The sequence below is a fragment of the Saccopteryx leptura genome, chromosome 3, assembly GCF_036850995.1.
Source record: "Saccopteryx leptura isolate mSacLep1 chromosome 3, mSacLep1_pri_phased_curated, whole genome shotgun sequence".
Taxonomy (NCBI): Eukaryota; Metazoa; Chordata; class Mammalia; order Chiroptera; family Emballonuridae; genus Saccopteryx; species Saccopteryx leptura.
Window position 1 is genome coordinate 218,831,368 of NC_089505.1, and position 18,262 is coordinate 218,849,629.

Consider the following 18,262-nt stretch of genomic DNA (forward strand, 5'->3'; position numbering starts at 1 on the left):
GGCCTGAGAAGACGTGAAGAGCAGTGTGTAGGGAACCCGTAGGAGCGCAGTACCTGGGCAAACCTTATTCCATAGTTGATCTCAGCAGAAACCGACTTTCTTGCCTTCTCGGTCCGAACTGGTCTATCATCCAAACCACGACAGAACCTATAAAGCATCTGACCTGTTTTAGGACCAAATTCTTTCTGGAGTTTTGCCATGGTCATACATTGCAAGTCTCCACAAGTTTTAATTCCCAAAGATGCTAGCTTGGATTCCATCGACCGTCCAACTCCTAGGAAAGGGGATATATCGAGTTTTTAAGCTCTACACATAAACTACGAAAAACAATCAATATGAAAGCATTAATTCAAATTAATTTTAATTATCATTAAATAATTCAAATGTTAAATTATTTAAAATAATCTCCCTTAAAAATTTTTAGTGATATAACCAAAGCATCTCATAAAGAATTTTTTTGTGCAAATCATGCTGGTAAAATTATTTCTAGAATTTTCATCTCAATTTGGGCTCCACATATAGGTGAATCAGAATTTCTCATAAAATATGTTTAAGTAAGGTCTCAAAAGAATGTAATTTTATTACTGAGTAATATAAAGATATCTATCTTGGCCCTGGCTGGTTGGCTCAGTGGACAGAGTGTTGGCCTAGTGTGCATATGTCCTGGGTTTGATTCCTGGTCAGGGCACACAGGAGAAGCGACCACCTGCTTCTCTCCCCCCCTTCTCTCCGTCTACCCCTCTCGTAACTAGTGACTCAACTGGAGCGTCAGCTATGGGCGCTGAGGACAGCTCGGTTGATTTGAGCTCCAGACCTGGTTGCCAGGGTATATTGGTCAGGCCGCCTGTGACACTCTGTCTCACTATCTTCCCTCCTCTAAAAAAAAAAAAAAGAAAAAAAAATTTCTATCTTATTCAAAAGATCAACTAAGTTATAGTAAGACTTACAGATCTATGAGGAAACTCAAGAATGTTAGGATTTCCACTATGATTTTAGGGGTTGAGGGGAAGAGACAGATTTCTTTCATCAACAAAGATGATGTCCCCAAAGAGATATTATATTGCCCTCTACAGTTGGGCCAGCATGCAGGAATCAATGTGCAGGCTTCATGTAAAGGACGCTGACGGGTTCTGTTGCTTTGAATTTGCCTGGAAGCTTAATAAAGGTATATATGTCTAGGAAAATATTTAAGAGTAACAAAGGGAAACTAAACTTCTTAAAACATGGCCTCCCAACCATCCAATCAATATTTCTCATCAATAAAGAAAAGACTGCATGTCTGGTGGTCTGCAGGACCTATCAGAGAACTCAGAGTGAAGTCTGCCATCCACTTGTTATTGTGACTTCTATCTAGCTCCTCTCCCCTGAGTGTCTTCCGTAGCAGGGACGACCTGTCTAGTCCAGTTTCTGCCAGGAGATGCTCTTAAAGCAGTTATGCATGACACGGGTAAGGAGGTTGTCAACCTTACAAGACCTATGGCCATGGAAGGCAGCTCAACAAGGCTAAACCAAGAGAATTCCTTTCCTAATGGAAGTTAGATAAAAGATGTTAAGGGTGCTGTCTACCACTTGTGCCATTTTAAAGTTCAAGTCAGAATGCAGAACAAGCAGGAATATCAGAGTCTGAGTTAACAACAAAAAATGCTCCAGAGAAACACTGTTCACAAAAAGGTGAAATTCTAAGTGATACCTGTCAAATATTTTTTTTCTTTTTTAAAAAATGGTTAAGATGGTAAATTTTTAAAACATTTATTCATTTGAGAGAGAGAGAAAGTAGGAGGAGCAAAAAGCATCAATTCCCAAATGTGCCTTGACCAGAAAAGTGCAGGGTTTTGAACTGGCGACCTCTGTGCCACCACAGGTCAGGCCCTCTCTCAATTATTTTTCAAGGTAGGAAGGAGAAACATAAGAGAATGGACAAAGCATAAACTTGGTTGGCAAAGGTCAGACAAGTAAGACAGACACTTTCCTACTTGTATTCAGGGAAGGCTTTTAGTCTCTATTTTTTCCTTCTCATCACTGCCCTGCTCCCCATGCTCGAAATATAACCATGGTCTTTCCCTTATAAATCTGGAAACCAAGCTGTTCTCAGTGACTTCCAAAATCAGCAAGAGATAATAATAATCCTGAATTGTGCCTGTGTGTTGGGGTGGGGCAGAGGGAAACCTCTAGTTTTTTTCGAGTACCCTGAGTATACCAACCAGATTGATTATTCACTAGTAGGTAGAAAAGAAAGGGTATTATATTAAACCACCAAATTAGCCACAGTCAACTGAATCTAACTGAATTGTTCCTATAGGGAAGAAGAAACTATTCTCTTCATTGCAAGTTCATCTAATGCAATGAAATGAGCCTGAAGTGCAGTGTGGGAGGGAGGCATGGGGGTGACTCGAACCCTTATTATCTTGAGTAGGGTGGAAAAGGTAAGTTTGGAATCAGCACTCAAACCCTGGGAGGAGGACTAGTTTAACTGACTACATCATGTAAGTGTTGACAAGGAAAGGAGGCACACCAGGTAGAGAAGGCTAAGGAGACAGTGACAAGGTCCTAAGGCTCAAATTCAGTGCAGGCAGCCACCTTGGAAAGGAAGAAGGAAAGGAAAATATGCTAGCTTAGAACCACGTCTCAGAGAAGGAGAGAAGAAAATCAAAGATGTGGAAGCTCCTGGTCAAGCAATTGGGACAAAGACTTGGTACCTGTCCTTGAATGGGAACCAGTACTTTTGATTAGAAATGGCCAGCATGTCTCCTCGATGGCTCCACAGGAGAGTAGTTTCAAGAATCAAGTCTTCACCGTCTAAATGAGCACTGTCCACTCGAACTTTCTGTGCTACTGGAAGCAGTCTATGCCTGCGCTGAATCCAGTGGGCACTTGTCAAGTATGGCTGCTGAGCACTGAAATGTGGTTGGTACAACTGAGGAACTAAATTTTAGTTTATTTAACTTTAATTCGTTTCACTAGCTTCCCTTGGCTGGCAGCTACCGTTATCAGGGCTGTGTGGATTTTTATGTAAATCTACATGTTCGTGGTAGTTCTCTGAGAATAAAGAGATGCAAACCATAGACCGAGTGAGTGCACAAATCCAGAGCTGAACAGGTAGAGAAGGTCCTTAAATTAAGGGCACACACACAGAGTGAAAAGCCTTGCAAAGACCTAAAGAACACACAGAAATAGCTACTATATTTAAATAGTTGTTGGGAACAATCCTGTCTTTTGTTAGATAAACAGATCTCATTACTTTGTTAACCTAACAAAATGTGAAGTTCCCTAAAACTTAACTAGTGTATTTTTCCTTCTTTTTTTTTTTTTGTATTTTTCCGAAGCTGGAAAAGCAGTCAGACTCCCGCATGCGCCCGACCGGGATCCACCCAGCACGCCCACCAGGGGGCAATGCTCTGCCATCTGGGGTGTTGCTCTGTTGCAACGAGCCATTCTAGTGCCTGAGGCAGAGGCCATGGAGCCATCCTCAGCGCCTGGGCCAACTCTGCTCCAATGGAGCCTTGGCTGCGGGAGCGGAAGAGAGAGACAGAGAGGAAGGAGAGGGGGAGGGGTGGAGAAGCAGACGGGTGCTTTTCCTGTGTGCCCTGGCCGGGAATTGAACCCGGGACTCCTGCATGCCAGGCTGACGCTCTACCACTGAGCCAACCGGCCAGGGCCTATTTTTCCTTCTTATGCAGCGACAGTAACAATTATTGTGCGAGGCCCACCATATGCTGATAAACATTTCAGGCCACAGAGAACTTGTAGAGGAAAGATAGAAGTATGTTAACACTGAAGTTCCTCTGGATACTGGTTAGAGAACAAAATTTCCTCAAAGCATGCCCCACAAGAAGTTACTACATATTAAATATCCATCTCCAGATACCTTTAGGAGATTACGAGTTTTTAACAAAAGTAAGTTTCTTTGCTGGGAGAATTCGAAGGCTTTTCCTGTGCGGGCCCTCCCCTTGGAAAGTTCCCCACACTTACACGAAACCCTTTTCTAAAGGAGCAGCTGTCCCTGTATGTCCCTGGTAAGGACATTCTTTGGGAAAATATGGATTACACACCACATTCAGGACAGGGATAACAAACAGAGAAGGCACACATGAAATGTTCTAAATTAAGAATTTGGGGATTTTATAAAAGTCAACAGTTTAAACACATGAAAACCCACCATACAATTCTGGGTGGCTATACTTGGTCCTGGAGGGAGAAGAGCTGCACAAGAGGGCAGCCAGCCACAGGAGGCCCCTCTGCGCCTCCCTTTCAGACAGCCATCAGGAAACTCGGGGTGTGCCTAGGGATTCACCAGAGCATGTGCCCTCATACTTGCCCTTCAAGTAATAAAGTCCTTTCAGCCAGGAAGCAAATACAGGTGAAAAGGTAAGACTGCTAGGCCAAGGAACTAAAAACCCTCTATTTCTGTATAAAATATCAACAAATAAACCCTACAAAACTGATTGATTTAAAGATGGTATTATAGACTGAACTGTGTCTCCTCAAAATTCATAAGACAAAATCCTAATACCAAAAAAAAAAAAAAAAAAATCCTAATACCAAGCATCTGAAAATGTGACTTTAATCAGAAATAGGACCTTTAACGGTAAAATGAGGTCATATGAGTGGGCCCTAATCCAATATGACTGGTGTCCCTAAAAAAGATTGGGACAGAGATGCACACAGAGAAAAGTCATGTGAGGACATGGGGGTGGGGAGAGAGGACTGGACATCTATCTGCAAACCACAAAGAGAGAGGCTTCACAAGAAATTAACCCTATGATAACCTGGGACTTCCAGCCTCCAGAATCTTGAGGAAGTGAGTGCCCGTTGCTTGGGCCAGTCTATGCTATGGCAGCTGTAGCAAATTGGACAGCTGTAGAGATGGCTAGTATAATAAACTTGAACTCAAATTCACAGGCAGCTTTAAATATCCTGGTTCTTTCAAAAATAAAACTGCAATAATATGTATAAACTGTTTAAGCTGTGTTCTCTGAACAGGTACAGGAGGTCCTCACTAATGTCATCAATAGGTCCTTGGAAAATGACTTTTGAGCAAAACAAAGTATAAGTAAACTGACTTTAAGCAACACAAAGTATAAGGAAACCAAGTTTACCATAGACTAATGATATAAACAAGTTAAATTCCTATGGCATATTTAAAATTAACCCATCAGAAAATGGCATTTGGGTCATTTAATAGTTTATGGCCTATAACAAATTTCTTAGTTCAGTATGCTTTAATTAGGCTTAAGAACATACATCTAAAAAGATCAGTAAATCTATTTTTTTTTTTTTTCTGAAGCTGGAAACGGGGAGAGAGAGTCAGACAGACTCCCGCATGCGCCCGACCGGGATCCACCCAGCACACCCACCAGGGGCGACGCTCTGCCCACCAGGGGGCGATGCTCTGCCCCTCTGGGGCATCGCTCTGCCGTGACCAGAGCCACTCTAGCGCCTGGGGCAGAGGCCAAGGAGCCATCCCCAGCGCCCGGGCCATCTTTGCTCCAATGGAGCCTTGGCTACGGGAAGGGAAGAGAGAGACAGAGAGGAAGGGGGGGGGGTGGAGAAGCAAATGGGCGCTTCTCCTATGTGCCCTGGCCAGGAATCGAACCCGGGTCCCCCGCACGCCAGGCCGACGCTCTACCGCTGAGCCAACTGGCCAGGGCGATCAGTAAAGCTATTTTTAACAAACAATGAATTCAAAACACCTTCATTAAAAATGTGCTGCCTTGTGAAGCTGACACAGGCTGCTTCAAGCAAACAGGAACAGTTTCTCTGATACAGTAGCAAGGACTGCTACACGGTTTAGACAAATGTCTTAGAAAGAGGCATCTATCATAGAAAGCAAGTCTAAATATTTAATAATTGTGAAAGGAATTGTCCTACACCCAAAATTATATCTATTGAAGGCCTTTTAAAAGGCAACCATTTTTAAGTTATCTAATTACCTGTAGAGATATTTGATGATATCTCTATGGAAAGACTTTTATTTATTTATTTATTTATTTATTTATTTCTGAAACTGGAAACGGGGAGAGATAGTCAGACAGACTCCCGCGTGCGCCCGACGGGGATCCACCCGGCACGCCCACCAGGGGCGACGCTCTGCCCACCAGGGGGCGATGCTGTGCCCCTCCGGGGCGTCGCTCTGCCACGACCAGAGCCACTCTAGTGCCTGGGGCAGAGGCCAAGGAGCCATCCCCAGCGCCCGGGCCATCTTTGCTCCAATGGAGCCTTGGCTGCAGGAAGGGAAGAGAGAGACAGAGAGGAAGGAGGGGGGGGGGGGTGTGGAGAAGCAAATGGGTGCTTCTCCTATGTGCCCTGGCTGGGAATGAACCCGGGTCCCCCGCACGCCAGGCTGACGTTCTAGCGCTGAGCCAACCGGCCAAGGCCTCTATGGAAAGACTTTTTACATCCTAGTTTTGGCAAGAAAGATGTAGATGGAAGTTTTATGTCAACCTTGAGTTAACAAAACATAGTACTTCATCTTTAGGTTTTATTTTTTCAGCTATGATTCATGTACTTTATACGTTTAATTAAAACTATTTACTTACTAAAATCTGTCGTTAGTCCAGTAAGATAATTTTATAAATAAATGACTCAATTCTCAAAATTTTACCTTTGACCTAAAAGTACACTATTTGAATTATGATTTATATAAAGGACCAAAAGTCAATTTCATCATATTCCCTTTAAATGATTTCTTAGAATTCCTTATGTTGCTACTTAAGAAATATTTAAAGTAAAACACATCAGAAGTAAAACTGAACATTAACACTAAGGTCCTGATTATCGAGATACTCACTGTGAAATTCCAAATTCTGTTTCTTCTAAAAACTTTTAACACTAATCAATGTTTACAGTAAATAAATGTTAAAAAGATTTGTATTTACCTGGCAGATTAATAACCAGCTGACCTCTGATGAAATCATCGACTTCTTCGGGTTTTAAGTGGTACTGGCCATCCGGTTTTGCTTTTCTAGTTGCCATTCTAGCCAGGAGAATATTAGAACCTATAAAGTAAAAAAACAGAAGTTGTTCAAGAAATATTCACAATTATTTTTAGACTTCCTTAACAAACTCATCTACAGACAGGTTACTAAGGAAATTTCTCAAAACAATGAAAATAATTAATTTGCAATTTTAATCATTCAAATATTGTATAAAACTGGCAGAATTTTGTTAATATCATAGATTAACCAGCATGGTTATTGGACAGAGGTTTATTCGTTGTTCCAAAGTATCACTTCACTATCTCCTACCCAGGAAAAGGAAGAGAGAAAGCAGACTCTGATGTACAGGAAGTTGAGGCCAATGATCAGAAATTAGTTCGTTTTACCAGCCAGCAGAACCAGGCTAGGTAGGGAAATAAAGCTATCGGACTGGAAAAGAAAGAAAGCCCAAAGAACCAGAAGTCTCAGGCCATGACCAGAGCATGTGCAGCAGAGAGAGGGTGTGTGAGATTCAGATACTGACAGCAAGGTCCACGGCACAGAAATGAATATGAAAACTAAAGCAGCGCGAGACCGGGAAGGCATCATGTTCTGAGCCAAGATGTTAGGTGAACTTGAATGTAAATAACGCATCTCTAAAAATCTATGAAAGATGTAAATAAAGAACATATCTTCATTTTATGGAAGACTTACGTAAAAACTTTGTTTTCCTAGGGTAAATACATAGATATTAATGGAGAGAAACAGTTTTAGGAAGTCACAACAAAATGAGAAAAACAATGAGTTCTAAAGAAGAAAAGGGGCCTGAGGAGAGGAAAGATCATGTGAGAATTTTGTTTTAAATGTGCACTGCACTTAAAAATATGTTCCAGAAGGAGAAATGCACCCCCATGTTTATGGCAGCATTGTTCACAATAGCGAAGGTCTGGAAACAGCCAAGTGTCCGTCAGAGGACGAGTGGATTAAAAAGCTTTGGTACATATATACTATGGAATACTACTCAGCCATAAGAAATGATGACATCGGATCATTTACAATAACATGGATGGACCTTGATAACATTATACGGAGTGAAATAAGTAAATCAGAAAAAAACTAAGAACTATATGAACCAATGCATAGATGGGACATAAAAATGAGACTCAGAAACATGGACAAGAATGTGATGGTAACAGGGAGTGGGGTGGAGGGGTGGGGAAGGGGCGAGGAAGGAGAGGGAGGGAGTGGGGGGAGGGTAGGGGCACAAAGAAAACCAGATAGAAGGTGACGGAGGATGATTTGACTTTGAGTGAGGGGTATGCAGCATAATCAAAGGTCAAAATAATCTGGAGATGTTTTCTCGGAACATATGTACCCTGATTTATCAATGTCACTGCATTAAAATTAATAAAAATAAGATTAAAAAATATGTATTCATATTGTTACACTTGTAAATTAAAAATAAGTACAGGAAGAGCAATGAAAGGATTGAGCAAAAATGGTCAAAAATAAAAAAGAGAAAAATCTCATGGACAAGGACCACAGTGTGGTGACTGCCAGGGGGAGGGGGGGAGAGGGAGGTGTGGGGGGGGTTAATGGTGATCAACGGAGACCTGACCTGTTTGGTGAACACACAATACAGTGTACAGAGATGTGCTTATAACTAGATACCTGAAACCTGTATAATAATGTTAACCACTGTCACCCCAATAAAATTCAGTAATAAAAAAATATACATACAATAAAACAAACAAAAACAAAGCCTGTGCCTGACATGGACTACAGAAGGTAAGTTCTAAATGAATGATGAGAAGAATCTGCAGGCCAACACCAGGATGGCTAGCTAGCTAGTAACAGCTATGAATCTCTTCATCATGTTTTTACTTTCTGTATCTTACAATATTTTGACACCTTAAAGCCTTGAATCTTGCTGGCCGGGAGACACGCCCTCCCAGGCTAGCTAATGTCTCAGGAGAGTCAACACTTTCTTTAGAGGTGCCTCTCATACACAAGCCAGCCCCAGCCACTTCCTTATCACACTCACACCCAAAGCCAGCACTCCCTGCCCTACATCAATCACGCCAGATCCAGAGGCCAGGTCACTTAGAGTCCACTCTTGTGGCCCCAAGACCGCTGGGATTATTCCAAGCAGCCAGCCCTCAGTGGTTTCCTCTGCCCTCCTGGCCTTCCCTGAAGAAAGCCAGTGAAGGCTCAGAACCATGGTTCCCTCACTTCTGCTTCCTCCTCCTGGCCAAACCCTGGCGCTTCCCACATGCTCCTGCACAGGGCTGTGCTCTGGGGAAAAGTAAGTCACAAACATCTTCCTTCGACAGCACTAGCCTTTCAGCTGCATGAACTGAAATGCTGTGGTACAAATGAGGTGGTAACCTCCAGAGGAAGGGTTCTGCATGTGAATGGAGGAGTAGTGACTGGAAGTGACAGCAGGAAGCTAAGAGAAAGCTCTCCCTAGCTCTCTAGCCTGTGGCACACAGAGCACGTCAGGGACAAACTGGAGCCACCTGAGACAAGGGCAAGAGAGGTGCTGAGAAGGTCCAGAGGAGGCCGCTCAGGGAAGTGTGGGTAGCAGAGTGGCTCCAGAGAGTAGAGTACAGCTGAAGAGCAGACACAGCACAAGTGGTGCAGTTAACTGAGGAAACAAACTTCAAGGCTTAAGGACAAAACAGGCAAGGGAGGGGACCGTCACTGAGGGCACCTGTCCTGAGGGTGACACCTGGAACTGCAAATAGAGAATGGCTGAGCATTCCAGGAGGTTAAAGTTCAGAAAGCAACTGAATTACCACAGGCCTCAAGCTACCAACTCTGACCATCATATACCCCACTCCGCACTGCTTCAAACACGGCTTCCGTGCACTTCTGAAAAAAATATAGTTTACAAATACTAAATTCAGTTCTCCCCATTTTTGAAGAACAAGCGAGAAATACTCCAACACATTTATTCCAAAGATGTCATCAACCTTCTATTTGCATTTCCAACACTTTCACCTCACACAAAGCACACTATGAGCAAAGCTAAGAGTTGTAGAAGAGGCCTTTGCAGTAAGGTAATGAAAACAAAATCTAAAGTTACTACTAAAAATCAAGCAATATCCAAAGATCCCAAATCAATGCTACGAGACAAGGGAACAACAGGAGAGAAGCTGGACACTAACCAATTCCCACAGAGGCAGCACAGTTTGTCTGGTCTTTGATTTCCATGCGGACAGCGTTTGCAAATTCATCAGGAGTGAGCCTGGTCTCCGCGAGGATCTCGGTGATGTCCACCAGTGCTTCGTCACAGCTGACCGCTTCAATGTTATGTGTGTAGCTGTCAACACAAAGCAAAGGCAGTGAGGCACAACCAGAGCTTGCCGTCCGTAGTCACAACTGATGCAAAATACAGTCTTTCCATGCCATCTTTTTCCAAAATTTCCCTACGAGAATTAAAAAAAAAAAGCATTTTCATTAAACTGGCCCAAGTGCTATTATTTAGTCACCTTTTAAATGCCAAGTAAATTAATTGTTTTCTTTTTTTCCATATTATCTACCAAAAATTGGACAGAAATGATCATTCCAGTTTCCTATACTGAGAATACCTTTGTAAACCTCTAAATAGTGGTTTACATTCTCTGGTGGGTAAGTGATCATTTAATCTAAAAATTTTTCAGAAACAGTTTACCAGAATTTTTAAAGAATAGAAAAATCACACAAACCTGCCAAATTAGCACTCAATGCTGTCCTAAACAAAACACCACAATTACTTATGTTCTCTGTGGCAGGCCTAGGACATAGTGGACAGTGGCCATCCACCCCTGATGCCTGTTTAAAGGACACCACTGACATTCTCAGCATGCAGAAATATTTTGGGTTTTGTTTTGGGGCATGATCTACCCACACAAAGGACTTATTTTAATTAGCTAGAGAAGAGTAGAGTTGCCATGTGGCTCCAATGCTAATTAAATACACGGACCACGGTGGGAGGCAACCAGAGGCCTGAGGACCCAAATGTACCTTCAGCAGTCCACTTGATAAGGTACAGTAGCGGGACAGCCTCAGCCTTCACCGAAGCCTTATTGTAAGTAACAGGTCAGGTTAATCAGTATCTATATTCATTCCAGCGAAAGGCACCCCGAGGCATGGTGACCTCAGATGAGGCAGGACTTCCCAAGGGTAGTAGGAAAACACTGAATTTTTTCCAAAGAAGGGCCACATGCCACTGAAAATGTCTCAACAGACCAAAATTCTATCAGGAATAGGACGTGGACGTATCTTCCTCAAACTCTTCTGATCTGAGGCTCAGGTTTGGTAATCTGCTCTGGGACCATGGGACCCAGAGCACGTGAGAACCACCATCCAGCTGAGTCACCCACTTCTAGCCTCCTTTGGACACTACTACACTCAGCTTTGCAACAGGGTTTAAAAAGCCACCTTTTCACTTGGCAATACCAACATTCCCATGTGGGTCTAAGGACAGCTTTACTACACCTGAGGCTCATCACTCAGTACACACCCTACATGCTGATGCCAAAGAACTTCACCTCTCCCTTTGTATTTTCTCTTTCCAGCTAAAGGAAGCACCCATAAAGGCAGAGAAGGGGGGGGGGTCTTAATTCTTCTCTGTAGGACTAGCAGCAACAGTTCCCTGAATCAATATACTCAATAAATAGGAATTCAAAATAACTCATAAAAAAGTCAAGGAAGAGGTGAACACAGAGACAAAAAGTCTATTCTTAGTCCAGGGGTAGTCAACCTTTTTATACCTACCGCCCACTTTTGTATCTCTGTCAGTAGTAAAATTTTCTAACCACCCACCGGTTCCACAGTAATGGTGATTTATAAAGTAGGGAAGTAACTTTACTTCATAAAATTTATAAAGCAGAGTTACAGCAAATTAAAGCATGTAATAATAACTTTATATCGGATTTTCGCTAAGTTTGGCAGAACAAATCTTTATAAAACAACTTACTATAGTTAAATCTATCTTTTTATTTATACTCTGGTTGCTCCGCTACCGCCCACTATGAAAGCTGGAACGCCCACTAGTGGGCAGGGTAGGGACCAGGTTGACTACCACTGCCTTAGAACATCAATATAACCCAAGTGTTGATGCACACTGGCCCACTGTCCAGATGCCCGTTTTGGTAAATAAAAAGGTTGTGGGACAGCCACGCCCACTCACAATACATTGTCTGTGGCTGCTTTCACTCTGCACAGGACTTGAGCAGCTGGGACACAGACCTTACACAGCCATTGCAGAGAAAACATGCTGGTTCCTGCTTTAGAGCACAGATGCTCTGTAATATTATTTAAAATTTTGAGGTTGAACTGTTATTAAATATACTTACACAGTAAAATTTAAAATGAATCTCCTTTTCTCAAGCTAAGTAAACAACCACCTTGAAACTATTACTAAACCTTTTATAAAACTTTTTGCATACCTAATCATTTAGAAGACAAAGGGTTTTAAAGAGTCTACTTGTTAACCAGTCAGCTCTGACTTTAAACAAAACTATAATTCCAATGTAATAAAAGGGAACAACCAGGTTTAAAAACCCCAATCCTTCAACTCTGTCTGGTTCCATGGAAAGAAAACTATAATGATGACTATAAGCTACGCAGACAGAGAACCAGACCTCACGCCTGATTCAGACCGAGTGCAGCAGTACAGGAGGACAGAGCTCCTGAGCCCTGGAGCTGCTCCAAGCAGGGAGAGAGCTTTCATGCTAGGATGCTGAGGAGAGGGTTCCTTAATGAGAAAAAAGCCTAACTAAGTGCCTGACAATCTGAAAGGAACGGGACCGTTTAACATCAGACAGAAGCAGAATACACACACAATGACAATATCATACACGGTACCTTGCCAGTGTCTCATACATAGTGCGTGCTACTTCCTTATATGCATGAAAATCATATGGAACAGCTTGAAGATTAGGACAAAGTTGTTTAGCGTACCCAAAAAACATTCCATTCTTAATACCGACTTGTCTAGAGAAAAAATATAACACAATAAAGGTTACACTAAAAAATACTAAATGAAAAATAATCAAGTATGTTGATATCATATCCATGCACAAATATACCAATTTTCATTTAACGCCATTCTTATTGGGGGTAAAAATAAGTACTAAAAAACTTACAGGTTTGTTTTCCTGTAAAAGAAAAATTATAGAATTGACTGATTAATGTAAATAACATGTGGAGATGTCCAAATTAAGTTATCCAAAGATCTGGCTCTCGTGTGCAATGGAAGAGTTCTCCTAAGGCTCAGACCTTTGGTCCCTTGGCCGTGATACCAGAGGCCATAATGGCGATGTCATCACCACCTCAGAGCAGGAATGGGCTACCAAAGAGACTTTTTTTCCCCTGATACATGGCACGATTTGGCAAGGGCTCATCCCCCAAAGACAAAGATTATAAACAAAGAATGCTATAAAACAGTGCTACAGGACAAGTATCCTGCTACTCCCCCATATTGCCAACTGACCAATGCCATACCCCAGAAGTGCCTCCACAGGGGCTGAGATGCTCACTGAGTATGGCAGGACATCAGTCTGGGCAGGAGCCAGTGTTTCAGAACTTTGAGGGACCTAACTGAAAATGGTTAATTTTAAATCTTTTGTGTGTCTCAATGCCCCACATTACCTTTGATATCTGGAGCACTCAGCACAAAAATATAATTATAGAATTACACATAATTTGTAAAATTCCATTTTACTACTCTTCAGTGAATGAAGAAAAAATATTAAGGTAAAAACACAAGCAAAATAATAATAAGCACTGCTTTCCTCAGATTACACTCTTATTGAAATACATCAAATGGTTTTTCTACACATACATTCAATAAATATACTGCTCACAAAATTTAGGGGATCTTTTAAAATGAATATGCAGTGATAAAATATCCCCTAACTTCTGTGAGAAGGGCATTACTAAGTGCTTGCAGAGCATGGAGGTGTGCCCCGTTTTAAGAAACATTGTGTAAATAGTCTGACTCCTCAGAGACCTCCGGCACCCTCCCCATCTCAGACTAGCAGTAAAAGCAGAAAGGAAAATAATCCTCTAGCTTCCTCAGAAAAACATGCAAAATCATATGCATCTCTCATATATACAAAAACAGTAATAAATTGTCTAACTGCAAAACCCCTAGTAGGTGAGAAATATCTAACAAGGAGAAATGATTGTAAAGGAAGTGATAATTGACAAACAGATGGTAAAGACATCAACAAAATTTTATGTCTCAGGCATTTTGCAAGGTGGTGGGTAAAAGATGGTAAACAAAACCAGCTTCAGGATAATCATGAGGATGACTGCCTTCACCCACCAACGATGGATAGAGGCAACGGATACTGATTAGTTTGACAGGGACGTATACATCCAGAATAGGCAAAAGTAGGTATACAGTTCTGAGTATATGAAACACTTTCTTCTCGTATTATTATCAATTACTGTAGTATTTTCCAAATGAACTGTATACCTACTTTTGTTAACCCCAGGAGACTAGTTTAGAAGTTTACATAGAAGTACAATAATGTACTGTAAAATATTTCCAATAATGCTCGATATACATGTTAAGCATGTAAAGCTAAACTTACAAAGGTAATTATTTATTTTTGAAGGAATGTTACCACACAATTCCTAGAAACATCATTTTCTTATATTTACAATAATTTCATTTTCAAAATTTTTACTTACACAAAAAATCTCAGGGCTGTTATACATCCTGGAGAGAAATGTTTAGGAGCCACTAGACACTGAAAGGAAGCTACAAATGGAAAAGGAAAACCTAAGACGTTTCCCATAAACAAGGGAACCAAAACACCCTGAGTTGACAGCTGAGAAATGAGAGTTGTCTCATATAAAATAAATGAGGAGACAATTACAAGCCAGTCTGAAGTGACTCTTCACTACAGTGACTTCTTATTCCTCCCACTAAAAGTTCTTGGATACACCACCAATACTTCCTGAGTGTGTGCAGCAGAAACAGCTTCTTCCAGTTTGCAATGCAGAGATCACACTCTTTCTTGCAATATGCTATGCTCAATTGATTTTGATGTTGGACAAAAAAATTAACCACATTCAACATACAGAAAAAATTAACCACATTCAATATACTGAAAGACACCCACACTGCTAATTGAGTCAAAAATCCTTACAAAAAGCCCATGACAATAGGCAAAAAAATGGGTTAGTCTTAAAAATCTATGATTCTAGGATATCTATATATCATTACCTATTCATCCTTATATCCATCTTTTCACTTACTTGCAAAGCTTGTCCCTTTGGTAAGTGTGGTGAAACTACTGACAGTAATATGTATTCTGAGCTACATATCCAGAGTGACCTTCCTGTGACTTCTACTACCTCATGCTCATGCTCCATCCTCTGCTGACCCCACTTATAATCTGTCCACTGAAAATTTATGCATGCATAAAACTGGGCTAACCATCCCTACAGTCCAGTACCCATTCTCAACCTAGAAGTTTCTCTGATGCCATACTAAAAAAAAAAAAAAATCTTCCCACCCTGGCGGGAAGGCTCAGAGCGTCATCTCCATAAACCAAAGATGAGGGTTTGCTCCTTAGTCAAAGCACATATAAAAATCAACCAATGAATGCATAAAAAATACATGAAACAAGTCGATATTTCTCTCTTCTAAAATCAATCAATTAATAAAAAATTTTAAAAACTTCCTGCCTTTTTAAAGGAAATGTAACTATTACATAGCCACAACAAGAAGGTATCCAAAAACTGTTTTCTGGAGATCATTAGCAGTAAACCTTCTAGAAAATAGAAAATTACAATTGAAGGACAAAAATCCCATTGCTGTGGTTATTGTGGGGTTCCCCCCCAACTTAAAATCAAATTCATTTTCATTTTCATCACTTTCTGTATCTCTTTAAAATAAACACGTGCCATTTAAGTGGCACTTAAATGGCTTGCTACATACTATTATTTGGCCCTCCTACATTGTCACTCTAGTGTCTTGTAATAAATACACTCAGCTTGACAATAACCATCTGTGATACAATACAAATGCACCATCCAAGCCACATCAGAAACCTGGCGCCTAGGCACAAATGTGGCTCCTGGAATCCACAACCACCTGGAGCTGGGACACTTCTGCCCTGGGCGCAGCCTCAGTGTCAGTCCAACACTCCGCCTGGGGCACTGAGTGAGGAGTGAGGAGAGAGGAGAGAGACCCTACAGAGGTAGCACAAAAAGGGTGCGCTTCCACTTCAGTGTGAGAGCCCACGTGGACTTCACCACACCCTGTAGCTTGCACAAAACTGCCCAGCATCAGACGCACAGGCACACTCATTAACTCACTGGGGAGGAAAGACAAGCCTACTGGGCACAACAAAGGTCAGCTCTAAGTTTCCTGTGCTAACAGAAATATACCCATCCAAAAGGCATTTATATTTGGCAACTTTTTTAAATTAAAATAAGTTTTAACTTGGCTACATTATCAACCAACAATGAAAAAAATTAAAACAATGCTGTCAAGGAGAAAGGCAGTCTTAGAAAAGATCAACAAAGCACAAATGAAAAATAAGTTAAAATATTTTATAATTATACAAATATAATGCTTTTTTTCTTAAATACCCTTTTATTTTTGGCAAAATTTTAAACAAGCTATTCTAATAGCTTAGATCAGAGGTCCCCAACCTTTTCTGGGCCACTGGTTTAAGGTCAGAAAATATTTTCACGGACTGGCCTTTAGGGTGGGACAGATAAACGCACAAAATAAAATCACGCAACCAGCGTAAAAACTGTGGTATTTTTAAATATAATTGTCGAACTTACGAGACAAGCCTCAAGAGTGAGTCTTAGACGGATGTAACAGAGGGAATCTGGTCATTTTTAAAAAATAAAACATCGTTCAGACTTAAATATAAGTAAAACGGAAATAATGTAAGTTATTTATTCTTTATCTGCGGACCAGTACCAAATGGCCCACGGACTGGTACCGGTCCGCGGCCTGGGGGTTGGGGGCCACTGGCTTAGATGATATTGAGTTGAAATTCCTTGTTCAGATTAGATTTGCTTAAGTAACACCAATCTAGACTGAAAAATATTACATATCAAATCATTATGATGTACACCTGAAATTATATCTCAATTTTAAAAATAAGTATGAATGACAAAACCATAAAGATGCTACCTATCTTGTCTCTCAAACAAAACAAAAAACAAAAACTGAAAAATGTACCAGATATAAAACTGTTTTTATAATTTTGAATATTTTTTTAATTTACTAATTTTAGAGAGAGAGGATGGGGGAGAGTGAGAGAGACAGTATCATTGATCTATTTCTGTATGTGTCCTGACCAGGGATGGAACTAGCAACTTCTGTGGTCGGGATGATGGTCTAACCAACCAAGCTATCTGGCCAGGGCTGTTTTATAATTTTTAAGTTAAACATTTAACACCTGCCAACAATGCATAAATGCCTGCTGTGTTATAAACATAAACATGTCTGTGTTTAGTTATTAGAAAAAAATTAAAAAAATAAAGACTGCTCTTTTAAATTAATCAACTCATTATTACTTCCCTCTACTTTTACAACTATTATAATAAATTATTTTTAAATGACTGATTTTTTAAAAATATGTGAAACATACGTTGTATGTCTGTTTCCTCTAGTATTAGAATTAGGTTCAAATACCATAAGATAAAGTTTACACACAAAGCTGGAGCTAAGGTAAGCTAGTGTGGAATTAATTTGCTTTTAACTTAGGAGACAATCAAGTTTTAACATAATTTTAAAAAGACACTCAGTAGTAAGGATTTAAATCACAAGGGATTTTTCTTAACTGTTAAAGAAATGGTTAGAGTAGATAAACACTAAAGCTTTCTCTCATTTAAAAGTATCTGATTCTTTAAATTAATGCTTAAAAAAAGACAGTGTCCAATTTCTTTTGGTTTCCGTTGTAGGACTTATGGGTTCATCATTTACTAAGTTATCTAGCATTTGTGAGATAGGGGGGAAAAAGGAACTGATGGAATTAATGCTACAAACATTTCTTTCCATAACATGTGTGTAACATATTTAAATCAAAGGCCTGACTAGTACATCTGAATTCACTTCCAGATTATATAAAAATAAGTAAGTAAATTAACTATCCCTAAGTACTACAACACAATTTCTACATACCTGGCTTCATAACTACAAGATGCAATTTCAGCCTTGGATAAAATAGAATCAATTCCATTAGTTTGTGCAGAATCTTGATTCTCCCACAGTGATGAATCTGGTATATCTGCTTTAAAAATAATAAAATTTAATGATTATGTTACAAACTAACTTTCCTTAAATTCCATTCCAGAAATAGATTTTCCATTCCTTTCTT

General features: G+C 40.4%; 1 protein-coding gene across 10 annotated transcripts in view; it reads right to left on the reverse strand.

Moving 5' to 3' along the window:
- The window catches only part of REV1 (REV1 DNA directed polymerase), a 116,500-nt gene that overhangs the window by 15,193 nt on the left and 83,045 nt on the right, over window positions 1–18,262 (reverse strand). For 6 of the 10 annotated variants that reach the window (XM_066377570.1, XM_066377569.1, XM_066377564.1 and 3 more), the window contains 5 exons: window positions 18,067–18,175; window positions 12,768–12,896; window positions 10,085–10,239; window positions 6,876–6,995; window positions 54–274 (listed from right to left, as the gene is read on the reverse strand). In XM_066377570.1, the coding sequence (XP_066233667.1) occupies window positions 54–274; window positions 6,876–6,995; window positions 10,085–10,239; window positions 12,768–12,896; window positions 18,067–18,175 (734 nt within the window). The remainder of the gene's footprint in view (window positions 1–53; window positions 275–6,875; window positions 6,996–10,084; window positions 10,240–12,767; window positions 12,897–18,066; window positions 18,176–18,262) is intronic. The other 4 variants (XM_066377565.1, XM_066377563.1, XM_066377567.1 and 1 more) reach the window with 3 other exon arrangements.